Genomic DNA, 25,356 nt, shown 5'->3' on the forward strand with positions numbered 1-25,356 from the left:
GTGCTCATTAAAAGTTAGGTTGTTAGTTCACATGCTGTCACTTGGACAGCGCAGAGGCCACAAAGTGCTCATTAAAGCAATTATGTAAAATTAATTAAGTCAACACTGTAACATATATAGTAATTAAAGCAGAACTTTAATTCTATTACACAGTATGTGTGTGATCTCTCCCATCAGAGGTTGGTATGTGGATTTGCTACAGAGACATCTTTAATAGATAGCAAGGGAGTTCTACCTCCACATTTTCTCACCAATGTGTCTCCATTTGCAGTTTTGCATTGCTTCCCATCTCATTTCCTCCTGAAAAGGAGGGGGTTGTAGATCACTTGCACTGTGCATGGGGCACTAGTGATCCCTGGCAACATGAGAGGCTGAAGGTAGGAATCAGAAACAATATCGACTCCCTTTACCTGCACGGGACTCTCAGCACCCAACCTTTCCCCACCCCCCAAGTGACGTGAATCATTAATGGCAGCTGCTAAGGAAGTGATGATGCTCAAAATGCCAGCATGAAGCTTCCCTATACTTACAGCAGCCAGACACAAATAGCTGCGGAAAGGAGAGGAGTCCTGTCCTAGATGATCCTCGTAAGCTCTCTAAGGTCAGAGAGGGTATGTGGGACGGAGTGAAAGTGTGTCCACAAAAGAGAGGGAGGATGAGAGATTGTTCTGTAACCCTACTACTGTGTCATAGCAACTGAAACAGGAGACAGGTTCTGCCACGAAACAGATTTTTTTTTTCCTTTACAACACAGCCAGCGGACATGGCTTCTGCATACATAAAAGGGAATAAAAATGACAGCAAAATATGCAATCCTCTTTTATGAATAATGTTTTTAAGAGACCAATAATTGATCCAATCTACTCTATAAGCAAATGTTTATGTTTATGGTAGAGCCACACTTTCAAGCTGGTAGTAACCTTTGCCATCCTGAGATTCACCTTCAAAAGGCATTACACTAAGAGCGATGTTAGGGGAGGGTTTCAGGAATGTGTCTAGCTTTCAGTAATTAAAAGCAAATACAGTGCACTGAAGTAAGCAGAACATAAAACAATGCAACTTGCCAGGGCCTAACCAGTACTTGTGTGTGATGTCTATGTCACAGACTTCATGATGGAGCTTGGCAAATCTTCTCACTCTCCTGATCCCAAGCAGCCTGGCCAATAACATTTCACACATTTCTGAGCTTCCCTGTGAGATGGACAATGGAACCTTGGACGCAAATAGAATTGAGGAAACTGGAGGGTCCTTATCATACAGTTTTCTTAAATGAGGCAAAATCAGAAAGCGTGTTCTACCAAATTCTATCCCATCCCTTCTCCTCAGCAGATACCTGCATTAGTAGGAAGGGGTGCTAATGGCATAAGCTTTGTGTAAGTGTGCATGTATATTCCTATAAAATATTTTCATTGAAATATGTATATTATTTTTTAAAATCCTCTTATCCAGTTGTGACACTGATGTGTTCAGCCAGTCTGTCTGCAAAAACTCAGTATTTTAAGCTTAAAAATAGCAACAATGTAAAAACTCAAACCTGTAGGTCTGTAAGAGACCTCAGGAGGTCATCTAGTCCAAGCACCTGCTCAAAGCAGGACCAACATCAACTAAATCGTCCCAGCCAGAGCTTTGGCAAGCCAAGCCTTAAAAACCATTAAGGATGGAGATTCCACCACCTCCCTAGATAACCCATTCCAGTGCTTCACCACCCTCCTAGTGAAAAAGTTTTTCCCAATATCCAACTTAGACCTCCCCCACTGCAACTTGAGACCACTGCTTCTTGTTCTGTCATCTGCCACCACTGAGAACAGCCTAGCTCCATCCTCTTTGGAACCCCCCTTCAGATAGTTGAAGGTTGCTATCAAATCCCGCCCCCCCCCCACTCTTCTCTTCTGCAGACTAAATAAGCCCAGTTCACTCAGCCTCTCCTCATAAGTCATGTGCCCCAGCCCCGCAATCATTTCTGTTGCCCTCCGCTGAACTCTCTCCAATTTGTCCACATTCTTTCTGTAGTGGGGGGCTCAAAACTGGATGCAATACTCCAGATGTGGCCTCACCAGTGCCGAATAGAGGGGAATAATCACATTATTGTATTATGGTTCTTACAAGTATTTTACATTTTTGCATTATGAATTTACATCTTGTATTAAGAATTTTACTCAGTGAATTTTACAATATTTTCTAGCCTGTTCACCATTTTAATGACACTTGCAACAATCCCTTTTAACTAGCAGGAGCTAATCAAATGAATAAAACATTTGATAGCAAGGAGGTAGACAAACTATCTGATATGGGGATAAACCCAGAGCAAGTACTGGGGAAAGGGTGGCTCAGTGAATTAGTATTGCGATAGTATTGGTAATGATTCTCCTTGAGGTTTACATGTGACAATTATTTGGTGGCTTATGTGAACAATGGGTCAGAGCCTGGTTTAAATCCTTTGAAAGAAATCAAGTTTTACCAAATTACAGCAACTGAGGATCTGACCCTACCTGTGGTTTCAGTCCAAATCTTAATTATCACGTAGTCACATCACAAAAAATTAATATCATTTATACCATTGCTGGGAGTCCCAGCAGTGATGTCACAGGTTAAAAGGACACAGAGCCCTCTCCCTTTCCACTTTCTTGTATTGCTCCTACCTCAAGAAATTGATATTCCTAATGGAAGCAACTAGATAATTTGAAATGTTTAGTACCATGAGTGTATTCTTCTTCAAACGTATTTACTCACCTGACATTTCCTTTGGTGTTTCTGAGAACTGTTGCAGCAAAATTTTGTGTAACGCCAACCAGACTGATTCCATCCACTTCTACAATTTGGTCATTTACTTGGATCCTTTCAGAAAAACAAATAAAATCCCTAAATTACTCATCAAAACATAAAAGGAAGCAATAATTGTAGCTTTTTAAAAAGTGTTTTGAGTTTTATCAAAATAAAACAAACTGAGGTAAATACCATCCATACAACATTATGAAGCTTATTTGTGTGTGATATAGACCCCAATTCAGGAAAGGGCTGACTTCATTGGTATATAAGCACATGCTTAAATGCATTCCTGAAGTGGGGCAAAGCATGCTTTGCTATTTAATATTGCTGAGTTCTGGAAGCAACAGCAAGGAAAAAAATACAAAATTATGTCACTGCCTGTGTACAGATACCTCATAATTACAACTTTAGACAACCTTAGTATTATGAGTAATTACATTCCTCCATCCTCCATATCAGTAGTACTGTATGTCGTCACAGGTAAAACAAATTGCTGAATCTGAAACTTTACAAAACTAAACTCAGACCTGGTCTATACTTAAAAGTTAAAGTGACCTAGCTACATCACTCAGGATTGTATGCCGTAGTTAGGTCAACCTAGCCCAGAGGGTAGACACAGCTAAGCTGATGGAAGAATTTGTCCATAGACCTGTCCGTACCAACTCTAGGAGAGGTGGATTAACTACACTGAGGGGAAAACCTCTTCCACTGATGTAGGAAGTGTCAGCTACGGTACTACAGTGACACAGCTGAAGCATCAGAGCTATGTTGCTATAGTGGTTGTAGTGTAGACATACCTTGAGATACCTGAATAACTTACACATTGTACTTTTCTAAGCAATCTTGAAGAACAATGTAAACTGCAGTTTTAGTATTTCATGCTACTTGAAAACTGAGTATTCTTTAGAGCAAAAGAATATTTTAATAATCTATAATGCATCTAAAAGGCCACTGCTCAGTAGATTATGCCTAAACTTCAGATAGGGTAAATTAGTCTTTAAATTTACCTTTAAGAGGTCTGATCTTGCATCCCCTGGATACTAGAAATTCTCAATTACCTGAAAGGGAGTCTTGGGTGTACAAGGAATGAAGGATAAGGCCTTATATTGTTTTACCAAGGGAAGAATCTCCTAGATTTTAAACATCTATTTATAACACAATCTACTGCTCCATGTGACAAAGTTAAAAAAAATGAATTGCTACTCTTTTTGTTCTGGAATACACACAACATGCATCCCTAGGGCAGAGATAGCATCATCATTTATTAAAGGTACATGGAGGGAAGAGAGCCATATCAAATTCAGCTCTGCTAGAAACATACAAATTCCAACAGTTTTCCAAATAAAAAAGGATATAAAAAAAGTAAACTAAACGTATTTTCAAGCATCTGTATGTGAACTACTATATCAGATAACACAGATTTAAAAAAAACCCAACAGAAACAGAGCAGATGAAAACTTCTTGTTTTAAGTCAAGATATTTAAAAATTGCACTTTTTCCTGAGCATAAATACCTAATAATGGAAGTTTTCCATAGGACCTCAGAACCACATGCTCCAGGAATGCAAATTAGAAACTACATTTTGTGAAGGAGTACTAAAAATAATTTCACTCTCAGCTTTGGCATAACACCTCACATTTCTACATGCATTTTGAATAACATCTCCCAACTTTTTGGACTGTACTGCTGAGCATAAATGGCTCCTTGGAGCTACTTTGGTAGCTTCCAAGTTCATATTGTCACTGTGGACCAACTGTGGATCACTGGATTATTTCCCAGCTGGAGATAGCAAATTTTGAAAATATTGCTTTTGTGGAAGCCTACAAACTGCATCTTTGCAACCCCACTTGCCCCCCCTCTCCCCTTCAGAACCGTATGTCATTTTTACACATGTAACTGTTGCCGTTACATTGAACATACTTCAATAATATAAAAAGATTGACAGATTTTGAGAATCTTTTTGTCCATTAGCCCACTTTGGTTATTACTTCTCTCTGTATTTCTTTTCTTTGCTGCTTACTAATTTATTTCCATCTCTTATTTCTGTCTTCTTAATCCTCCAAATACATAATATGTGCCATCCAAAAGGACATTTCCTATATGATGCCAAGTAAGTATTCCTATATATACACATGTAAGACTAATCACGTTTATTTTCCAGTCATGTCTTATTCTATGTTTGGAAAGAATCCTTGACCCTGGAGACACTACCAAAATAAGCAATACTAATAAGATTTTCTATGTAATTGAGAACTGATTTGTCAAAAAGCCAGTCCACAAAGAAATTAATGTGCATTTTCGCTTGCTAAAACTGCTTTTGCAATTAACATGATTCCACATGCAAATCTGTTATTTGTGCACAAATCGCCTGTTTGTCAAATAGCTGGCCATTTGCAAGTGGAAATTCACAATTTGCACATGGAACTATACAGAAATTAGGCAAACGTGCTTACGTATATTAGCATCATTTTGTATCTGACCTTTTGAAACTCAGGCCTTAAATATGTAAAAATGGAATAGAAGTGCGAATAAAAAATGTAGAGGTAACATGTTAAATGTATGTTAAAATTACAGAATAAAATAATCAGAGTTCCTTTTCAGTAAATTGAATTCTTTCCTCTCTCTTTATCCATCTGGGATTTTGAAGATATAACTGTCAAGATGACTTTGTCAGGTTTGTATTGGATGGTGCACATAGGTCGTTGTCTTTACAAAATCAGCATTAAATGACAAAGGAGCAGGAGGAAAAATTCAGTCCTAAAATCTTTTTTTAAACAGCAGAATCAACAGCATCCTTTTTTCTAAATATTAAAGGAATTTTTATGATAGATATGAAGATGAAGGATGGCTATTAATTTACATCAGGTGCAATTAATTTCCAGACAGTTATTTTCAACCTCCTCCCCCCCCATTTCCTTCTTCCGCCATCCTGTTCCTGACTCACTTTTAGAGATGTGTTGAATAGCTTGGCACCAATCTGAATAACAACATGCTATTTCATGCGCGCGCGCGTGTGTGTGTGTGTGTGTGTGTGAGAGAGAGAGAGAACAAATTAAGTATCAAATGGGAGAAAGGTTTACGGGTGACAAAGACTTAAAAAGAAAAAGTTTAACAGCATTTTATAATGAATGAAATTGGTGGTTTCTCTATTATTTTCGAAGGGCCAGTTCTTCAAGTCTCACTTACAGGGAACAGCAGTTATTCACCCATATGAACTAATTTAAGTTGCTGGAATAACTTGCATAATTGCTACTCAGTATCAGAAAGGTTGCCAAATTAGGTCCTAAAAATGTGAATTCAAATTTTACAGAGATATAATTTAGTATATGTTTCAAGTTGTGAACTGTTACACATTCCTCAGCAGCTGTTCTCAGGTAAATTTATTATCAGAAAAATATTTTCAAATGACGCATCATCCACTACACCTGTCCTGTACTTGAACTGGGAGATTATTTATACAAAGTAGCCAGTTATCCTATCACATGTGATTGAATATCAAATACCAATACTCTGTTTGCCCACTGATTTCTTCACTTTTTATTACCTCTGTCTATCTACCATCCTATTCTTAATTTGGACTGGAGCTTACAACAAGCTCTCTGGTTAAATTGGCCAATGACATTTACCACAGAATGCCCTTTACGTGGCAACTACCCAACATCTGCTATGTCTAGAGCAGCATGAATTAAGACAGTGGTGCTCAGTCACTTGGAATTCCCACACTACAGGATTCTCATCTTCCCCGAGGGCAAGTAATACCCGGAGTAATCTGCTGACTTTTGCAGAAAAACATGGAAAATTTACTGCAGCTACTGAAGTACGATTCTTATCTAAAAATTACAATATTAGAAATCCCACCCCAATCTTTATTCAATTATTCTAGGATATTTGAGACATCCCTCAAAATATATTCATATTTATTGCTAAAAGATGGTCTTTTGATTATTATGCTTAATGATTACCATATAAGGATGAGGTTGAAAGAACCTCTAGAGCTGATGCACAATAGATGTTCCATATTCAGGGATAGGCTGCTCCATATTCAGAGAGCTATGTACACCTGTCTCAAATTAATGAAGTCTTTTGGAAAGAACATGAGAGAGTTCTTTCTCAGCTGCCTGAGCATTAGTCAATTGAGGACAAATATTAAAGGGGCCAAAGCAAAAATCTATTATGATCTCCCTGATGAGGGACCTACACCAACTTGTGCAGGCTGTGTTTGTCTGGAGTATAAACAGTCCTGAACCAGCCCCCAAAACATCAAAGGAGGAGCCTCATATGTGGTGTCACAAAGGTGCAAGCTGCCATACATCCAAGCAATTGAAGACGACTTCTTGTCAATGTCTGTGGGCTGCTTTGAATCTTTGAGATGAGATCTGCTAACATCGAGAATCTGTTGGAGGGAAGATAAGCCCTGGCTGATATAGTGTCTAAGGAGGCTCCTATGAACTCCACTCTTTGTACCAGGCTCAAAGTGAATTTCTCAATGTTGAGTGGCAATCCTAGCTTGCGGAACTGAGATCTCATCATCCTTATGGTGTCAAAAACCTCATTATAAGATTGGCCCTTGAGTAGCCAGTCATTGAGGTATAGAAAAATTATTATGCCCAGACATCGAAGGTAAGCTGCGACCACTGCCAGTACCTCAAGGAACACTCTTGGGGCAGGCAAGAAGGTCGAACGGGAACACTTGATACTGAAAGTGATCCTGATCTACTGAAAAACACAGGAACTGTTCATGAGCTGGGTGGATTTTTAGGGGGGAGATTTTTGATAGCCTATAGCCTAGTAACATGCCTAGACCACTGCCAGCAGCGGGAATACCAATTATTACGCTTATTGCTGAAAGCAGCTAAAAAGACAGCTACTGAAACCTTAGCACAACTAACAGGCCAGGAGGGGAGGGGAAAGTGAATGCCCACAAGGAGTAAGCATGGCCATGTGCCCTCCTGACTTGAGCTTCTCAAAATTGCTGAAGCATGAGGTTTTGCACGATGGGAAGTCTGGCAACATTTTAACTGTTGCTATGTGAAATACATCTGGTTAACCGATGGAAAATTCACTGGATGGAAAACTCCACACAACTTCTGCTCAGCAGGATTTTTTGTTTTTGTTTTTTATGAACAAGCTATGTAATTGGGTATAAAAGGGGGAAGAGGTCTGAGCTCGGTGAACATTTTAATACTTGGGACTCTTCGGACATTTCTGGGATCCCTCTCAAGTTCCCCTGCAAACAGAAGGGTGGCCACCAGAAGTCTACAGATATCCACTCGAGACCTCCTGAAGATCTTGCCTAAATACTAATCTGGGGTTTATTTGCAGTGCTCTCCTAACCTGTTGCGGACATATGTAAGTGATGGAGACTAAATAAAGTAAAAGCTTTCAGTAAAAGCACTTTTGTTTGCATCAACCATTTATCAACTGGATGTGCCACATCACCACTGATTTATTTCTTGACACCACCTTGCAAACAGTAAAGTTATCGAGAGCTGGAATGCGTGTGTGCAATCACTCAAAGAAGAATTTATAATACTGAAGATCACTCTGCACTAGTGATTTTCAAAAAGTGCATGTTAAGTGAGAAATGAGGAACTCAAGGGCACAAAACTGCACAGGAAAAACTAGGAAAATGTTGCTGAGGAACATTTTTTCATAGATACTGACCATCGAAAATTCTCTTTGAAGCCAATTTAGAAGCCTACCTTTAGGTACCCAGATTAGAACATTTGGGCAATAACAGTAACTCAAATTTCTAGTTATAAAATTACACACAACTTTTTGCCATATGCAAACAACCAGAAATTATTTTCTACAAAAATCAATATCCATAATAACCATTGCTGAGGAAGATTCCAAACACCGAATCTAGTTTACCTGCCATCTCTTTCGGCTGCCCCACCTTCTGTTACTGTTTTCACAAATATTCCCAGTTTTTCAAGGCCTGCATCTGCTCCAACTCCCATTCCAATAATACTGATGCCAAGTCCATCTTCATCTGTGGAAAAGACAAGTAAAAGCAGCAATACATGCTTGATTTTAAAGTAATTTGGCATTTAAAGAAGTACATTTGCGTACGGCTTTTGTTTTCTTTTGATTTTTTCATGTGATTAAACCCACTTTTAGTCATTTCCTTGGTGAGATCCTTAATTTTCTGCAGTTTTAATAATACACCAAAGATAGATAATATTGCATTTGCCATTTGGAAAAGGTTACTACAGTTAGGCAAGACGGCTAATGTTCCAGAGGAGAATGAAAAGTTAATATGAAAAATCATGTCAATTAACGTGTAAGGTGAACTACAGGAAACACATTCTTACAGAAATACAGAACTATTGTCCTCAAGCCGGTTCTTTAAATAATATTATTGAATATTTGTCAGTCTGAAGAGTCAAGAGATTTGCAACGGTTCCTCGAGAATTAAAGTTATGCCCTCTAAGCAAATGCAGCAATCCCTTTAAAGATTTGCACATCAGTTTAGAGAAATTGCAAGTAGTGCTCAGAATGCATACCTTTTTCTAGTTCCACTGGAAAAAGCTCCAGTTTTTCCACGCGCTTTTCAAGTTCATATTCAGCTGATGCAGCCACTGGGTCAACTTCATCATTTCTCCGGTCATAGTCTTCATTGGAGTATGTGTTGAAAACCTTTGAAAATATGCCAATATTGATCAACTATCCATTCCAGAAAAGACGGTTAACTTAAGAAAATAGCTGCTATATATACCCATTTTTATGGCTTTTTCTATTACATTGGTTGAAATGAGTTTTTAAGGCAATGTTCCCCTCCTCCACTCGAAGTTCAGGTTTTTAAATTAGCGCTTTTTTATTCATCAAACAGTCTGCTAAGGACTGAAAACCAATTCTGAATATAACTAACTCATTTTTACCATATGTGGTTAGAAATGCAGTACATGTTTTAGAAGGACTGAGTCATTCTACTCCTTTCAATAATTAAACACACAAACATATGGTTCCAATCAAACATTGCTCCATTTAAATAGTAAAGATCTCCAAATACTTATAAAAGTAGAGCACACAGGAACTACTTTGATTAACTGTAACTTGTATCTAATCTCAACTCTGATGTTTCTTCCCGAGGGTCGAATTTGCACACACAAAACCAAAGCTGAAGCGGACTACTGCTAATATGAAAAACCATTTACATATCAAATTAAAGATTATGCTGTACTTTTAAATTTTAAGATTACAGTATGGCATGATTATGGTACAATTAAGACTGATTTAACATTTCAATTCTATTATATGACATGTTTAATATCTATGTGTACGTGTATACACATACAAACTTTTCACATGCTACGGTAAGTGCAATATGTTTGTTGAATTTGTTTACCTGTCAGTCAATATAAATATTGATGGCTTTTAAGTTAATTAGGAATTACTGAGGCTTTCTGTAGAACTATAGAATCAGAAAGATGGAGATAGTTGTTCAGATTTTTGATCCTATGCTTTATTTAGACAATCCCTCTGTTCACTTAGTTGCCCCACTGTGGCAGTAGTGAAGAAATAGACAGTGCTGGAGATAAATATTGTATCTAAACTCTTCTGTCCTACATCTATTGTTGCATTTGTTACTTTAAACAAAGGAAACTCCACACCATACCCCCACCACACACACAATTGCACTCTCTCCCCTTTTCTGTCTTTACAAGTACTCAACAAGAGAAGGCAGAATTAGGTAGAAAAAGAATATTTATGATAAATATCAATTTGTGCACCAGATCAACACCAAAACAGAGAAGTCACAAGAAGCCTTCCCTGACTGCAACTCTGTTCAGATGCTAATCAGCCACTGCCACATGCAAGGACTGCTCAAGGCTATCACCCCATAAGAGGCAGGGAAAGCCAAAGGCAGGGCCGTGGCTAAACCCACCACGCTCTGACTCTGTAGCTGAGTTGTCCATTTAATGTCTAAAAATTCACATTCAACTTTTATGTTTGGATTCTTAATAGAAGTCAGAGAGATCAAATGTTAGAACAAAGGCTGCTCCTCATCAGACCTGATGGTAGAGAGATCTTTTACACACTACAAAAAACATTTGTGCAGCAAATATTATTAAATAATATTTAATAACAATGGCAGGAACTGCTTTAAAAATGTCATTGAGTGATACAACTTTTAAACTTTAGCTCCTGAAGAACACGTAAAAGAAAATGACTGTAGCTTAAATGGTACTGTTAGTGGAATCTGTGTTGTTCCCACCTAGCAATTTATCAGCTGAGAGAGCAACATAATTGACTCCACTTCTTCTAAAACTAGATGCACTCCATGATTATTTTTTTAATTACACAACTGGAAAAAAAATCTCCCCATCTCCCCTCCCTCCCCCTCATTTATTATATCTTTTTTATTTCTTTGGCATACATTCCTCAATTCAACTTTATAACATTTCTGAACTAAGAACAAGAACATAAGAACGGCCATACTGGGTCAGTATCCATCTTGCCTGGAATCCTGTCTTCTGACAGTGGCCAATGCCAGGTGCCCCAGAGGGAATGAACAGAACAGGCAATCATCAAGTGATCCATCCCCTGTCTCTCATTCCCAGCTTCTGGCAACCAGAGGCTTGGGACACCATCCTGGCTAATAGCCATTGATGGACCTATCCTCCATGAATTTATCTAGTTCTTTTTTGAACCCTGTTATAGTCTTGGGTCTCACAACATCCTCTGGCAAGGAGTTCCACACGTTGACTGTGCACTGTGTGAAAAAATACTTCCTTCTGTTTTAAATCCACTGCCTATTAATTTCATTGAGTGACCCCTAGTTCTGGTGTTATGAGAAGGAGTAAATAACACTTACTTACTTACTTTCTCCACATCAGTCATGATTTTATAGCCCTCAATCATATCCTCTCCTAGTCGTCTTTTTTCCAAGCTGAAAAGTGCCAGTCTTATTTAATTTCTCCTCATATGGCAGATACTCCATACCCCTAAATCATTTTAATTAGCCTTTTCTGAACCTTTTCCAATTCCAACATCTTTTTTGAGATGGGGCGACCACATCTGCATGCAGTATTCAAGATGTGGGTGTACTATGGATTTATATAGAGGCAATATGACATTTTCTGTCTTTGGAAATACTGACTGAAAAGAAGTAAAAATAATAAGACTGCAACAATTAAACCCATACTGCAGTCTAGAATGCCTTCTTTGCGTAACAAATCTCCATAATCACGTCAGAGATGGCTTTCCGGCTTGTAGGCACATTGAATTTCAGATGGTGTCTTGGCACATTTTTGCTTTGGATTTAAGCCTAGAGTTCACATGCTTCCTCGAAGAATCTAAACTCATCACATGTTTTCTTGGCAGAACAATCCATCGCCTTCATATTAGTAGGACCGTCAAGAAAACCTTACAATACCACTAGAACCATGAAGAAAGCAGTCATCGCTCTAAGTATTGATGCTACTGTCCAAAGTAATAAAATCTTCTCTGCAGTGCTGGGGAAGCAACTTAGTCAGTACCGCATTAATTCCCCTAAAATAGTAGCTATATTAAGATTATTGTAAGGAAACCAGTAGTACAATACTATGTTACTAGTAGCACAGAAATTGTGATAAGGTCCTCATGCTCTTTGGAGCGACTCACAACCGTGAGTGCCTGCTTCTGGGCAGATGGTCAGAAAACAGGACGGACACCCTGGTGGTATGTTCTATAATTAGATTTCACCAAGACAATAACAAATGTGAACTCTTGGATTACAATACCAGTCTTACCATGGAGTCACAGACAGTCTCCTCAGATGCTCCAGTCTATCTTGCCACTCAGACAAACTGGATTTTGTGGTAAAAGTTCACTTATACCAGTGGTTCTCAACCTTTTTTCTGAGGCCCCCCTCAACATACTATAAAAACTCCAGGGCCCAGTGGGGGTGTGGGACCCTCAGGGCAGGGGCCTTGGACATAGGCGTAGTTTGACTTCTATTTTTGGGAGGCAGGGGCCAGCAGGACTCGAGCCACCTCCACATGGCGGGGTCGGGGGAGGGAGCACCACCTCCACTCCCTGACTCACCTCAGCAGGCCACCCAGCCTGTCTGGGTTGGGGGGGAGGGGGCACAGGCATGGGGGTAGCTCAGGGTGCAGGGAGGGGGTAGCTGGGGCTGTGTGCAGGCACGGAGGTAGCTGGGGCTGTGTGCACACAGGGGTGGCTGTGGGTACAGGGAGAGGCTAGCTAGGGGCTGTGTGTGGGCAGGGAGGTAGCTCAGGGTGCAGGCAGGGAGTAGTCAGGGGCCGTGTGCAGGCTTGGGAGTAGCTCAGAGGGCAGGGAGAATATAGCTCAGGGTGCAGGGAGAGTAGCTATGGGCTGTGTGCCAGGAGGGCTCCCCTGCGGTCCCTGTTCCACGAGGGCTCTGCTAGCCATGGAGCCAGGTCTCCCCACCCTGGCAGCTCTTACCGGCTGCAAGAGCAAAGGGGGCTGGGAACTGAGGAGCAGCTTCAACCCAGGGCACCAGCGGAAGAGGAGGGAACACTGCCACTGCCTGGTCCATGACACAACCCAGAGCAGCAGCTGCCCCCGACTGTCCAGCTCTGACTTACTGCCTCCGACCTGGCCAGGGGGTGGGGAGAGGAGATGCGGGGGGAGGTGTGGAGCTACCCCCAGGACTGCCATGCTCTTGTGGTGCAGTTTGGGAGAGGGGGGGTGTTGATGGGGAGAGGGGGTTCAGCCCCGCACCTCCCAGCTTCAGCCCCTTGGGGGACACTAGGGCTTGGGCTCTGGGTTTAAGCCCTGTGGCCCCCTTGAAAGGGTTCACGGACACCAAGTGGGCTGCAGACCCCCGGCTGAGAATTGCTGACTTACACCAAAAATCACACCACCACATCAGGTTGCTCCCAGGCCCAAGAGACCAGTCACTTACCCCAGAGCAATTGGTACTTTAGATCTTACACCAGTTTCCTGCTTTCCTCTAAATCCCCTTCCAATCCATTTTATCTAATAACCATACCCCATCCATAATGAGTACCTGCACGGGACACCCGTCACAAGGAGGCATCCTCAATTATTTTGGCTGAGAGAGAGATTTTATGAAACTGTTTTGGGTATAAATACTCCCTCTCCCCCGTCACCTGGAAGAGCAATGCCCCCCACCTGAACCAGCCACTTCCTGTTCCTCCTTACTCCATCCAGGTAAACTTTCTATTTCTTCCTTCTCTGCTGCCAACTGGAGAGGCAGCTCCTTACAGAGGCAAAAACTTCTTTTCTTGTGGCCTGCCAGATAAGGACCCACCACATACAGTGTTCTTTCAAAAGGCCCTGAATGATCAATTAATTTCTCCTACTGAAACTACAGTACATCCAAAGGATGAAATTTCTAGATACAACAAAAAGTAAATAGTAGGTTTCTATCTTTACATTAAACCATTTCAGGCTATAACAGCTTGGCTTGCAAGTTCTGAAAAGATTAATTTTCTTGGGAAGAAATCTTTTGCATAAGGCATCTTTAGTAACTGGTAGATTTGCAAAGGGTTTTTAAAGGTGAGAAATGCCTCTTTGATCTGGACAGGCTTTAAAAAGGAGTTCCTTAACTGCAGTAAGAATCTCTCTGTCTTGTAAAGGCTGTCGAAAGAATGATTAGCTTTTCAAGTGGTCTATTTCAAGTTCTAATTAATGAAAGTTAAATAGTATTTTATGCATCAGTGAATTCTTTTTTGAATATTTTATCTTATAAGCTTCTTTTTCTAGGAAAATGTCATTTTAAACATTTTAACGTTTTGTAAGTTTATTACATAAATATATGATTTTCATTGTTAAATAATATTAACAATGACATTATTAATAGAGCACGCTCAATATTGTTTCAAAGTTCACGTCTTCCCAGATGTGGATTCTGATGGCTGTTAAATTGGGAGAGTATGGGAATTCACCCTAAAATAAACTTTGCAACCTCACTTTCAGAAAATTATGTTGTATTTTCCTACATTATTTTATGTTATGAAAATTATGTTGTATTTATGTTGTGGTTCTCAAAATGGGCTTGAACAGATGGATAAGGAGAATCACACAGGCTCCTTTCCCTATAGTCAGCATTCAGCCAGAGGATGACCTATGGGATTCCAATCTGTATGCAGTGTAAAGAAAGACCTCCTGACTCAGCCCCATTTATCTTTGTGTTCTGAGATGTATGACTCACAGCCAGTATCGTGATTGTATCTCTGACACTAAGGAGAGTCACATGTCTGAGAACACATCATCACACAACAGGCAAAGAGATCCTGCCACGGTAGAATGTGTGGGGATTTCACAGCACCAACCCTGATATAACGCCCCCTACAATTAAATCAGTGCATTTGTTGTGTTCTCTGGGAGGTTCTGTGGACACTTTGCTGTTCTTAGAAATAAAGGTCCTGATTCTGATCTCAGTTAATAAATTCTATGATCAGAAGGGAACCACTAGGATCACCTACTTTGGTGTCCTGCATACACAGGCTGGAGAATTTCCCAGACACTGAAGTAATGCTTCTTGAAAGAGATGACCCATTCAGCACAAAATGATCCTGGTGAACTGACTATTGATGCAATCCATAGAGCTGAAAAGAAGCTTAAGGGAAATAAGGTGGCAGGAGTCTGTAAAATTCCTGGAGAACTGTTAAAAAGCTCTGGACCAGCTATTCTTTTTTGTCTTTAGGTAAACATAATCTGGAGAACAGTCAGTCTCTTACAACTGGCAAAGACAACATTATTTTACCACTTAGCAAGTATAAAGGCAGCAAATAAGACTGTTGTAACTACTGTGATATTACTCTTCTGTCTGTCTTGGGAATGCAAGTACTCCATTCACATTGCATTTGTAGATATCATGGCTGCATTTGACTCTGTTGACTGGGAATCACTTTGGCTGATCTTAAAGCTGAGAGGCATCCCTGACCAGCCCTGTTTAATGTTCTATCTTCTATATGATGACGCCTCAAAATGCATTCTTGTAAATGAGAAAAGAACCGGCTTCTTCTGAATTAAGTTGGGTGTTTGACAAAGACGCATTGCCATCCCAGAACCCTTCAATGCTGTTGTAGACACTCTCTTTAACCAGACACTAAGTTAGTTTAGACATAAACCTTGATGAAAAGAACCTCACCTACTGTTAATTTTCTTTTCATTCATGAACAAGCTCATCAAGAAGATAGTCAAAGGCCAACTACAGGCTCACCTAATTTAAGTTAACATCCTAGACCCAGCACAATTTGGATTCAGGAGAGGACATGGAACTGAAACCACTTCAGTAGCATTGATGGATGATCACCTGCTCTCAATGGATAGAAGGCAGACCTCCATTCTCATCCTCCTGCACCTCTCTGCAGCACTGAATACTGGTAACCTTAAGATACTGCTGCTTCACCTCACCTGAGACAGGTAGCGGAGATCCAGGGTAATGCCCTAAAAAGATTTGAGCCCTTGCTGGAAGAACACACCCAATGAGTAGTGATGGGACACTGCACCTCCACACTACACCCCTCACTCACGTAGTCCAATAAGGATCAATTCTCTCTCCAATCCTTTTCAACATCTATATGCATCCAATAGGTGAACTGGTCAGATGACATGGACTGCAAGTCTCAGCAAATACAGCTGACACACAGTTCTACCTATTTGTTGCCACATCTGACCATACCACTACAATCAAAACAGTGCAGTGCTTGATGAGATCAGCTCATGGATGAAGAACAACTAGCTGAAGTTGAACCTAAGCAAAACAAAGGTTATGTGGCGGGTAGAGGAAAACACTTCATAGAATTTCCAGCCATTGTGCAGTCTCCTCTGGCTGAAGGTACATACCCACAATTAGTCAATTCAGTCCAGAGCCTCGGAGTGCTGCTGGATTCCTCACTGACACTAAACTTTCACATAGTGGCATGCATGAGTAACATTTTCTGCCATTTCTGGCTGGCTAGGAGATCCTGTCCCCTCCTAAACCACTGGCCTCAGTTATGCATACCTTTGTCACCTCTCTTTCAGGCATTGCCTCTGATAATGTAGCCTAGTGGTTGGAGCATGGATTACAGCTAGGTATAGGGTGGGGCCTGGGCCAAGGGTGGTCCCGGAATCGGGATCCAGGTACAGGCCAGGATCAAACAAAGATCAGAGGCCACAGACAAATCAGAGTCAGAACTGTAGCCAGAGTCCAGGTGCAGGCCAGAGGTCAAAGCTGGGTCGTCAGAGTTCAAAAAAAAAGCAAGTTGCTACCAATGTCAGAGTCCAGATACGTGCCAAAAATAAAAAACGGTCAGTCAGAATCTGGGAGTTTAGCGGGGATCAGGAGGCAGAGACAGGGCTGGATCAGTCTGGTGATGAGGCTGGAGTGAGGTTAGTGCAGGCTCAAGCAAGGCTGGGGCAGGAGCAAGCTGAGGAGCAGGAGAAGGAACTGGCTGGGAGTCGCTGGAGTCTGGTGCACTGCGAGGCAGGAGTAGGGTTCCTGGAGGGTAGCACTGTTGCGCAGAGTCAGACTGATCTGCAACTCTGCTGAGGATGTGGAAATATCTGAGCCTAAACAAAGGTATGTGGTACCGCCCCTTTGAATGTGTCTCCACAGTAAACTGAGGGGCATTGGAAATTCATTTACATAAAAGGTAAACAAAAGCCATCAAGCTAACAAGGAGAGGAGATCGCCACTCAGCTATCAGCAGTGGGGGTGGAACCAGCATGTAGTCTTCACCAGACCACATGGCATTTTCTTCCCAAAAGGAACTTTATCTGAAAATAGAATTAAAAGATATACTGGCCTATAAAGAGAGGGGGAGTGAACCCCTAAGTTATCCTTCACCTGAAGAGACAAAGGGTATGTCTACACTACGAAATTAGGTCGATTTAATAGAAGTCGATTTTTTTAGAATCGATTTGATACAGTCGATTGTGTGTGTCCCCACTAAGCACATTAAGTCAGTGGTGTGCATCCACAGTACTGAGGCTAGCGTCGACTTTCGGAGCGTTGCACTGTGGGTAGCTATCCCACAGTTCCCGCAGTCTCTGCCGCCCACTGAAATTCTGGGTTGAGTTTTCAATGCCTTATGGGGCAAAAATACTGTCGCAGGTGGTTCTGGGTACATGTTGTCAGGCCTCCCTCCATGAAAGCAACGGCAAAAAATCATTTCTTGCCTTTTTTCCTGGGTTACCTGTGCGGACGAAATACCACGGCAAGCATGGAGCCTGCTCAGCTCACTGTCACCATGTGTCTCCTGGGTGCTGCTGGCAGACGCGGTACTGCAGTGCTACACAGCAGCATCCTCTTGCCTTGCCTTGCAGATGGTGCAATACGACTGCTAGCCATCGTCGTCATCCCGTAGGTGCTCCTGGCCGACCTTGGTTAGGTTGGTCGGGGGCGCCTGGACAGACATGGGTGCTTCTGGCCGGCCTTTGTGAGGTCGGTCGGGGACGCCTGGACAAAAATGGGAATGACTCCAGGTCATTCTCTTCTTTAAGTTTTGTCTAACAGAGATTCAGTCCTGCCTGGAATATCATGCCAGCTGGAGGCTTCTGCCTCAGGCTGCTCTCCCAGTCAGCAGCACCGCGCGGTCGCACCTATCCCAGCCTATCCCTTGTTCCAATGGCTCATGAAGCCTGGACAGTAGTAAGGAGCAGTTCAACTATAGGCGGAGCAAGTGCATAATGGTGGTAGAATGTGCCTTTGGACATTTAAAAGCTCCTTGATGAAAACCCGCCCCCTTGGTTCACTCTACTTCCCTGTAAGCCAACTGCCCTCCCATCCCCCCTTTGATCTCTGCTTGCAGAGGCAATAAAGCCATTGTTGTTTCAAATTCATGCATTCTTTATTGATTCGTCACACAAATGGGGGGATAACTGCCAAGGTAGCCCGGGAGGGGTGGGGGAGGACGGAAGCACAGGAGTGGAGTAGTTGTAGGGACACCCCCTAGAATGGCATGCAGCTCATCATAGAAGCGGCATGTCTGGGGCTCTGACCCGGAGCGGCCGTTTGCCTCTCTGGTTCTTTGGTAGGCTTCACATGGTACTGCTGCAGGTCCCTGTTATAACCTCTGTCCTTCATGCCCTTGGAAATTTTTTCAAATATTCCGGCATTTCGTCTTTTGGAACGGAGTTCGGCTAGCACAGATTCATCTCCCCATACAGCCATCAGATGCATTACCTCCCGTTCGGTCCATGCTGGAGCTCTTTTGCAATTCTGGGACACCATGGTCACCTGTGCTGATGAGCTCTGCATGGTCACCTGTGCTCAAAAGTTCATGGGGCTTTTCCTGTCTACCTGGCCGGTGCATCTGAGTTTAGAGTGCTGTCCAGAGCGGTCACAATGGAGCATTCTGGGATAGCTCCCGGAGGCCAATACCGTCGAACTGCGTCCACACTACCCCAAATTCGACCCAGCAGGGTCGTTTTCAGCACTAATCCCCTTGTCAGGGAGGAGTACAGAAATCGCTTTTAAGAGACCTTTAAGTTCACAAAAATGGCTTCGTCATGTGGACGGATGCAGGGTTAAATCAATCTAACGCTGCTAAATTCGACCTAAACTCATAGTGTAAACCAGGGCAAAGAAACAGAACACTAAGTTCTGTGAAGGGACCTGCCCAGAGAGTCTGGTCAGCCATGCTGGAAATGACTTGGTGAGAAATATTTCTTCAAATAAGAGACTTAAATCAGGTTTTAGTCTTAGATGTGTATTTTTACTTGTAACCCTTTCTATTTTTATTCCTTATATTTGGTATCATTTAAGCCTATGTCTTTTTGTTTAATAAACTTGTTTTACTATAAACCAATTCATGCTGTGATTGAAATAAGAGTATTTATCAAACCCCTGTTTAATTAATGAACTGCAGTTTATCGTTTCTTTAAAGGAGCAGCAAATTTAATAACATCTGTGAGCATTCCACCACAGATCAGACAGCTTTGGAGAAATTCGGAAATGGGGTCACCCTGCAGAAAGTAATTGGCCAGTGGAAGCCAAGGTGTGACGTGCATGCTTGTATGCTGGCTGTTGGTGTCACGGCTGAGTGCCATCGCAGGATACCATTCAAGACAACCGAAGTTGCAGGGCAGGGCAGGCAGTGACACAACTGTTTACTGGTCTGGATTGAACCCCAAAGTTTCAAAGTCTCCTCAGTAACACTGGTTTCTATAAACACATCATAGAAATGTAGCGGTGGAATGGACCTGCAGAGGTCATCTAATCCATCCTCCCATGGTAAGGCAGAGTTAAATTCACCCAGAATGAATCATCCCTGATGGGTGTTTGTCTAATCTGTTCTTAAAAACTTCCAGTCAAACCTCTTATCCACTCCCTACACTGGCTTCCCACAGAATATCAAATCAAGTTGACTATCTTATCTTCAAGGCACCCGATGGCCTGGGCCCAGAGTATCTAAAAGATTGCCTAAAGCTCTGGCACAGTGGTGCCCACAACTATACACACATTACATACAGTGCATGCCATTGGAACTGGTGAGAAGCAGCAGCGCTGGCTGCCCCAAAGCCCACTCAGGTTTGGCCCCGCCAGCACTCCACCACGGTTGGGGGACCGCGAGGCCAAATCTGACTGGTGCTGTGACCCCCGTGCACCAGGGCACAATGATATTCACTAGATTTTGGTTTCGCCCACCCAGTCATGATGCGGGACCAACAGGGCCAAAGCTGAGTGGGCAGTGGGGCAGCCAGCACTGCTCTTCCTCACCACTGCCTTTTGGGCTGGCTCCTAAACCAGAGGTCCTTTCCAGGGGCCTGCCCAGCCTCACCCTACTTCCAGAAGCCCATGTCCCTTTTGAGGGATCGGGAATAAGTAACACTGCACCTGAGCAAGCCAGGCTGGCAGGCAGGGACTGAGCATGGTGCAGACTCAGTGAGTGAGGCATGGGGCCACTGGCTGCAGGGGGTTGGCTCCACAGGGACTGATGGTGCGTACCATAGGAAAAATTCCTGCAGGCACCCCTGCTCTGGCACAATGGAACTCTCAATAATAGAGCTTGTCTGTGCAAAACAACATTTTCTTGGGGGCCAGCCCAAGACCGTAGAGTATGAACTCCCCCAGGAACTAAGGACCATCACAAACTTCATCACCTTCCCTTCTGAGTGCAGTGCACATTTCTTTGACCTTGCCTTATCTAACATAAACACATGGCAACATTTGTATAGATACATGTCTAAAAAAATTCCAGAACAAAAACATTACTTTGCACAAATTTCTTCCCCTGGAAAGAAGATGAGAAAACAAACACGTGACAGATACTAATCACATTGCTTAATGCACTGCTGGAAGGCATACATATACCAGAGTGATGAGCACAGTATAAGAACATATGGAGGAGAGAAAGAATGAGAAAAAAGAAAGGAGAAAGAGAAGGCGTGGTATTCTCCTGCTGCCAGTGACTATCAGGTCTGGTTCTGCCCCCAAGCTGCATCAGATCTCTGGACCTTAGCACAAATAATTCATTCCACTGATATTAATGAAACCATATCCAAGAGAGTCTGTTTCTTTTTTTCCCTTAAGGTGTTTTACAAATTTTAAATTGTGTATACATTAAAAGCTCATAATTGTCAAAAGATGCCTTAGGTGAAATCCAAGATAAACCACCCATCTCTGTTAAACACATGACTTAAACTCACTTTGTCACTATCACTACAAAGACATTTATGCTCAAAACAAACAGCAATCTCTCCACAGACTTGCAGAACTGAAGTAAAGAGAAATGTGTTAACATTTACTATTCGGTAACATTAAAGTATTTGCCACTCATTAGAATTAATAAAATTACAGGACTTATTTGAATTAGGAGACATTTCAGGACTGATTCTCTTTTCCTCCACGGGCAACTTGTTTAATTACCTAATTCACAAAGGAAAATTTCCACAACTGCTTCCAGCAAATTCCTGTTCCCGTGACATGAATGTTCCCACTGCTCTCTTGCCAATTTCAGTAATTTATCCTGGTCTCCAACATCAGTTAATGTGACAATACAGATGCCAGCAATTTTCTCAGTCCCACATACTTCCTTGACAAAATCCTGTAACATCTCTTGATGTAGATGTGTGTTTAGCAGAGATGACAGTGTGGGTCTTAAATGAAAATGTCTGCACCTTCCACTTCAGTAGAAAGACCAATCATCTATATTCTTCTATCTCAGTATTTTTCTTGGTAGTCTCAAATTTGCTGTCTATGTTCTAGACATTTTTAATCACATCTTTGGTGAAGCTTCATGTAACCTTAGAGTGTTTTTAAAAATGCTTATTTCTATGAAGCACTTTTAGTAGAATCCATAGGGTTAGTTCCCCAATATTCAAGTGGAGGCCACTCAATCTGTACTCTTCCTATTGCTACAGAAGCAGAATTTGGGTAATGATTTGTCCATATAGCCTTCTCCTGTCAGAAGCATATATACATCACTTCTAGTGGGCTTTGTGGACAACTGCTGGAGACTTCAGTTAGCAGCTATTCATCATGAACAACAACATGAGGAGAGACACACTTTCATCATTTTCTGTTGCCTTCCTCTGCTCCTAACACTTGGCATGAGATATTTACTTGCAGTTACATCTGGGGACAGGGCACCATGTCCACCAGATCTAGCTCTTGCCAGCTGCAGGTGTCATTTCTGGTGCGTACAGGCTACACACATGCTGAAAGCTTCATAAAGCGCAGTATGTATAGGTGCTGACCACAGCCATTTGCAGTAGGAGAAGTGTGTTTTAGGGGTGTTTTTCTTCTCTCATGTAGGGAGGAAGACTGGTTTGGGGTAGGACTCATTCTGGGGTAAGCAGCATGTGCTGAAGGATACTGCTCTCTCTCATGCTCTCTTTTTATTTATATTTCTAGCATACTCCTCCTGTTCCCATCTCTGCTGCCTGTAACCTGAGCCAGACAGGGGTGAAGATCATGGGCTTGTGGAGACACAAGCGTTGAGAAAAGCATGGCTTCTCAATATTTATCCATAGCAGAGGGCTGCAGAAAAACTGTTGATGTTGGGAATTCTTTGATGAGATCAGGAAGCAGGGTAACGGTGTTCTGGGTGAACTGTATGGGATACTGAAGAAATGGACACATGCCTGCTGTTCTCTGCTTAACTGTCTGGCATGCTTCTGTTCCTTCAGTGGCCCCCATCTTAAAGTGGCGTGCAGAAATTCTCAGCACTTAGATGCTTTAAACAGATGGTTTTTGATTTACATATTCTATTTATATAAACCAGATTCTGTTCCCACCCTGTGTGCTCACACAAGGGACTACGGGGGTGTATTCCCTTGTCATGGCTAGTCATATCCTGGGCAAAGGGAGAAGTCTCTATAGAACCACTACCACCTCTCCCACATTGGTGGATGGAGTCAAGGCAATACCCACTCCCATGCAAACTTGTCAGGGAACACGTATAGGAGTAGTGCAGGATACATCCTCACTGGACCATAGGGAAGCCAAAAGTCAGATTGCTTCCCAGGCTGTTCTTGAGCAGCACAACAACGTGCTGCCCTACACAAAAGAGTTTACAATTTAGCCTTTTCGTTGAAGGAAACAAAATTATTGACAGGCAGCAATGCATGAAAGTAAAGAGAGTGATACATAAAGATGTGGCCTCGTGTATTACTCCTAAGAACTTATTTTACTTGATCATCATTTTGCTGATTTTTATAACATTAGAGACACACAAACCCCAACATTATTTTCTAACCTAATTATCTTCAGAAATAATGGCCTAAAATTATTTTCTATGAACAGAGATTAAAATGTCTTGTAAGTACAGAATTTTAATATTAGCACTATATCCAACCTTGTCCCTTAAGAACTAGAAATAAAACTTTTAAAGTAATAGGAATCTTTGGAAAAGCACGGGAGGACATTTCTCTGTTGGAGGCATCCTATAATATTTTTATTACGTAATATAAAGGGGTTAAAATGAAATGATAAGTGATTCTGAGTTTTCTTCATCCATTTTATCTTGGACTCTTTTCCCATTTGTTCTGGAAGCATTCAAGGTATTTTAAAAGCACATCCAATAATTCAGTGTCTTGCATAAAAGCAGATGGATTCAGAGTAACTGTCTTTCTCCAAAGTCAGTTCTTATTTGATTTGGTGAATCAGCCAACACAGACTGAGAGTGTATTATTGATGACTTCACTGGAAAGAAGACCAGATAACCTTTAATTTCACCTGTAATTTATACATAATGTAGTTTCCACTGGTTCAGTAATGTTTTGAACCCTCTTCTATTTCCTTCATGACAGGTAGGCCATTGCCCCCAAAATAACAGTCTCCTTGAAATGGAAACTTTCCAGCTGCAGTCATACATAACCATCTGCTAGCTACACTCACAATTACTCCCAGGCAACACTCCTCTTTCACAGAGTCAGGAACATAAGTTCTCTGTAAAGCAAAGAGCACCAGAGTAATATTTTTAATACAGAATTCCACAGACCAAAACCAACTGAGGTGACGTTAGCAATTGCATTGTCAATAACATGCATTTAAAGAAATAAGAAACAGAATCCTGTAGCTACAGCATGAATTATATTCACTCTCATGTAAGGCAAACACTGATGAAAAAGGGTTTCTTGTATAATCTGTGTCCACATTTTTTTAATGAAAGAGACTGCAGTGATGGGATGTAGAGCTTTCTCTACTACATCACCCATTCAAGGGCCTGATCCAACACCCACTGAAATAAATGGAAGTCTTTAAATGGATTTCATTGGGCTTGGGATCAAGTCCTAAAATCCTGGCCAGGTCAGCCGAAACCAGATAAATGCTTATAGATAGATGCTTGATAGTGTATGTGAAGAGAGTTTGGTAGTCTCAGTAGAGTTCAAAGTGAAGCAATGTCTACCATCACAAAACCCTCCATCACCTTGTTAGTGTTCTCAGTCTAGTTTGGGGACTGAATGAGCAATGAGGATTGAACAATCCTCTTTTCCCCCTGAAGTGGGCCCTCAAGTACACAGTTTGGGCATGTCTGTCAAGGGAAACTTGCATAGATGCTGCCTATTCTGTGCATAGACGGCTGACTTCAGGTTCCAAAGATGCCACTCAGCACCTTTCATGAGCAGTGCAATTTACATAAAACATTGGTTTTCTTTTCTGCATAGATCACAAACTAAGACATCTCAAAATGCTGCTCATGACAAATCTAGCCCTAAGTCAATATAAGAGATATGTGAGGAAATTTTCCTGTGGCTATCTGAAAAAAAACAGGAGCACTACACTCAAGATGGAAAATGTTTTGCTATTCAAGCACAGGAAATTCAATATAGTTTCTCTATTACATCTATCCATCATCCATACTTCTAGGGAACCCATTCCTACAGTTTCTGACCACTACATATATCCATGTTGGAAGGTAAGCAAAAAATTGCATTAGCAAATTCTTCCATAAAAACTACTTAATCTGAGGAAGTGGCAAAATGAGAAACTTGATCCCTTCTTTGGAACGTTCACCCTGGCTCAGAGTTAAAAATGCTCTTCTGATACTCAAGTGCTGCTCTCTTGGGAATTAGAATTTGCCCAGTTATTAAAACTGCTGAGTTTGTGGTTTTTATCTTAGTAACTGAAGAAAACAGCAGAGTGTGTGGAAACTTAGACTTGGCAAAGAGGCTACCCCTTTCCTCCCCCCACAAAGCCTCAGGAAATCTAGAAGTGAG

At 41.7% G+C, this 25,356-nt stretch overlaps 1 protein-coding gene across 9 annotated transcripts in view; it reads right to left on the reverse strand.

Annotated features, from left to right (window-relative positions):
- Positions 1-25,356, reverse strand: part of PPP1R9A (protein phosphatase 1 regulatory subunit 9A) — a 254,557-nt gene that overhangs the window by 87,054 nt on the left and 142,147 nt on the right. For all 9 annotated transcript variants that reach the window (XM_045004340.1, XM_045004337.1, XM_045004336.1 and 6 more), the window contains 3 exons: positions 9,276-9,408; positions 8,641-8,761; positions 2,731-2,835 (listed from right to left, as the gene is read on the reverse strand). In XM_045004340.1, coding sequence (XP_044860275.1) covers positions 2,731-2,835; positions 8,641-8,761; positions 9,276-9,408 — 359 coding nt within the window. The remainder of the gene's footprint in view (positions 1-2,730; positions 2,836-8,640; positions 8,762-9,275; positions 9,409-25,356) is intronic.

Source organism: Mauremys mutica, chromosome 2 (genome assembly GCF_020497125.1).
Source record: "Mauremys mutica isolate MM-2020 ecotype Southern chromosome 2, ASM2049712v1, whole genome shotgun sequence".
In the NCBI taxonomy this organism is placed as follows: Eukaryota; Metazoa; Chordata; order Testudines; family Geoemydidae; genus Mauremys; species Mauremys mutica.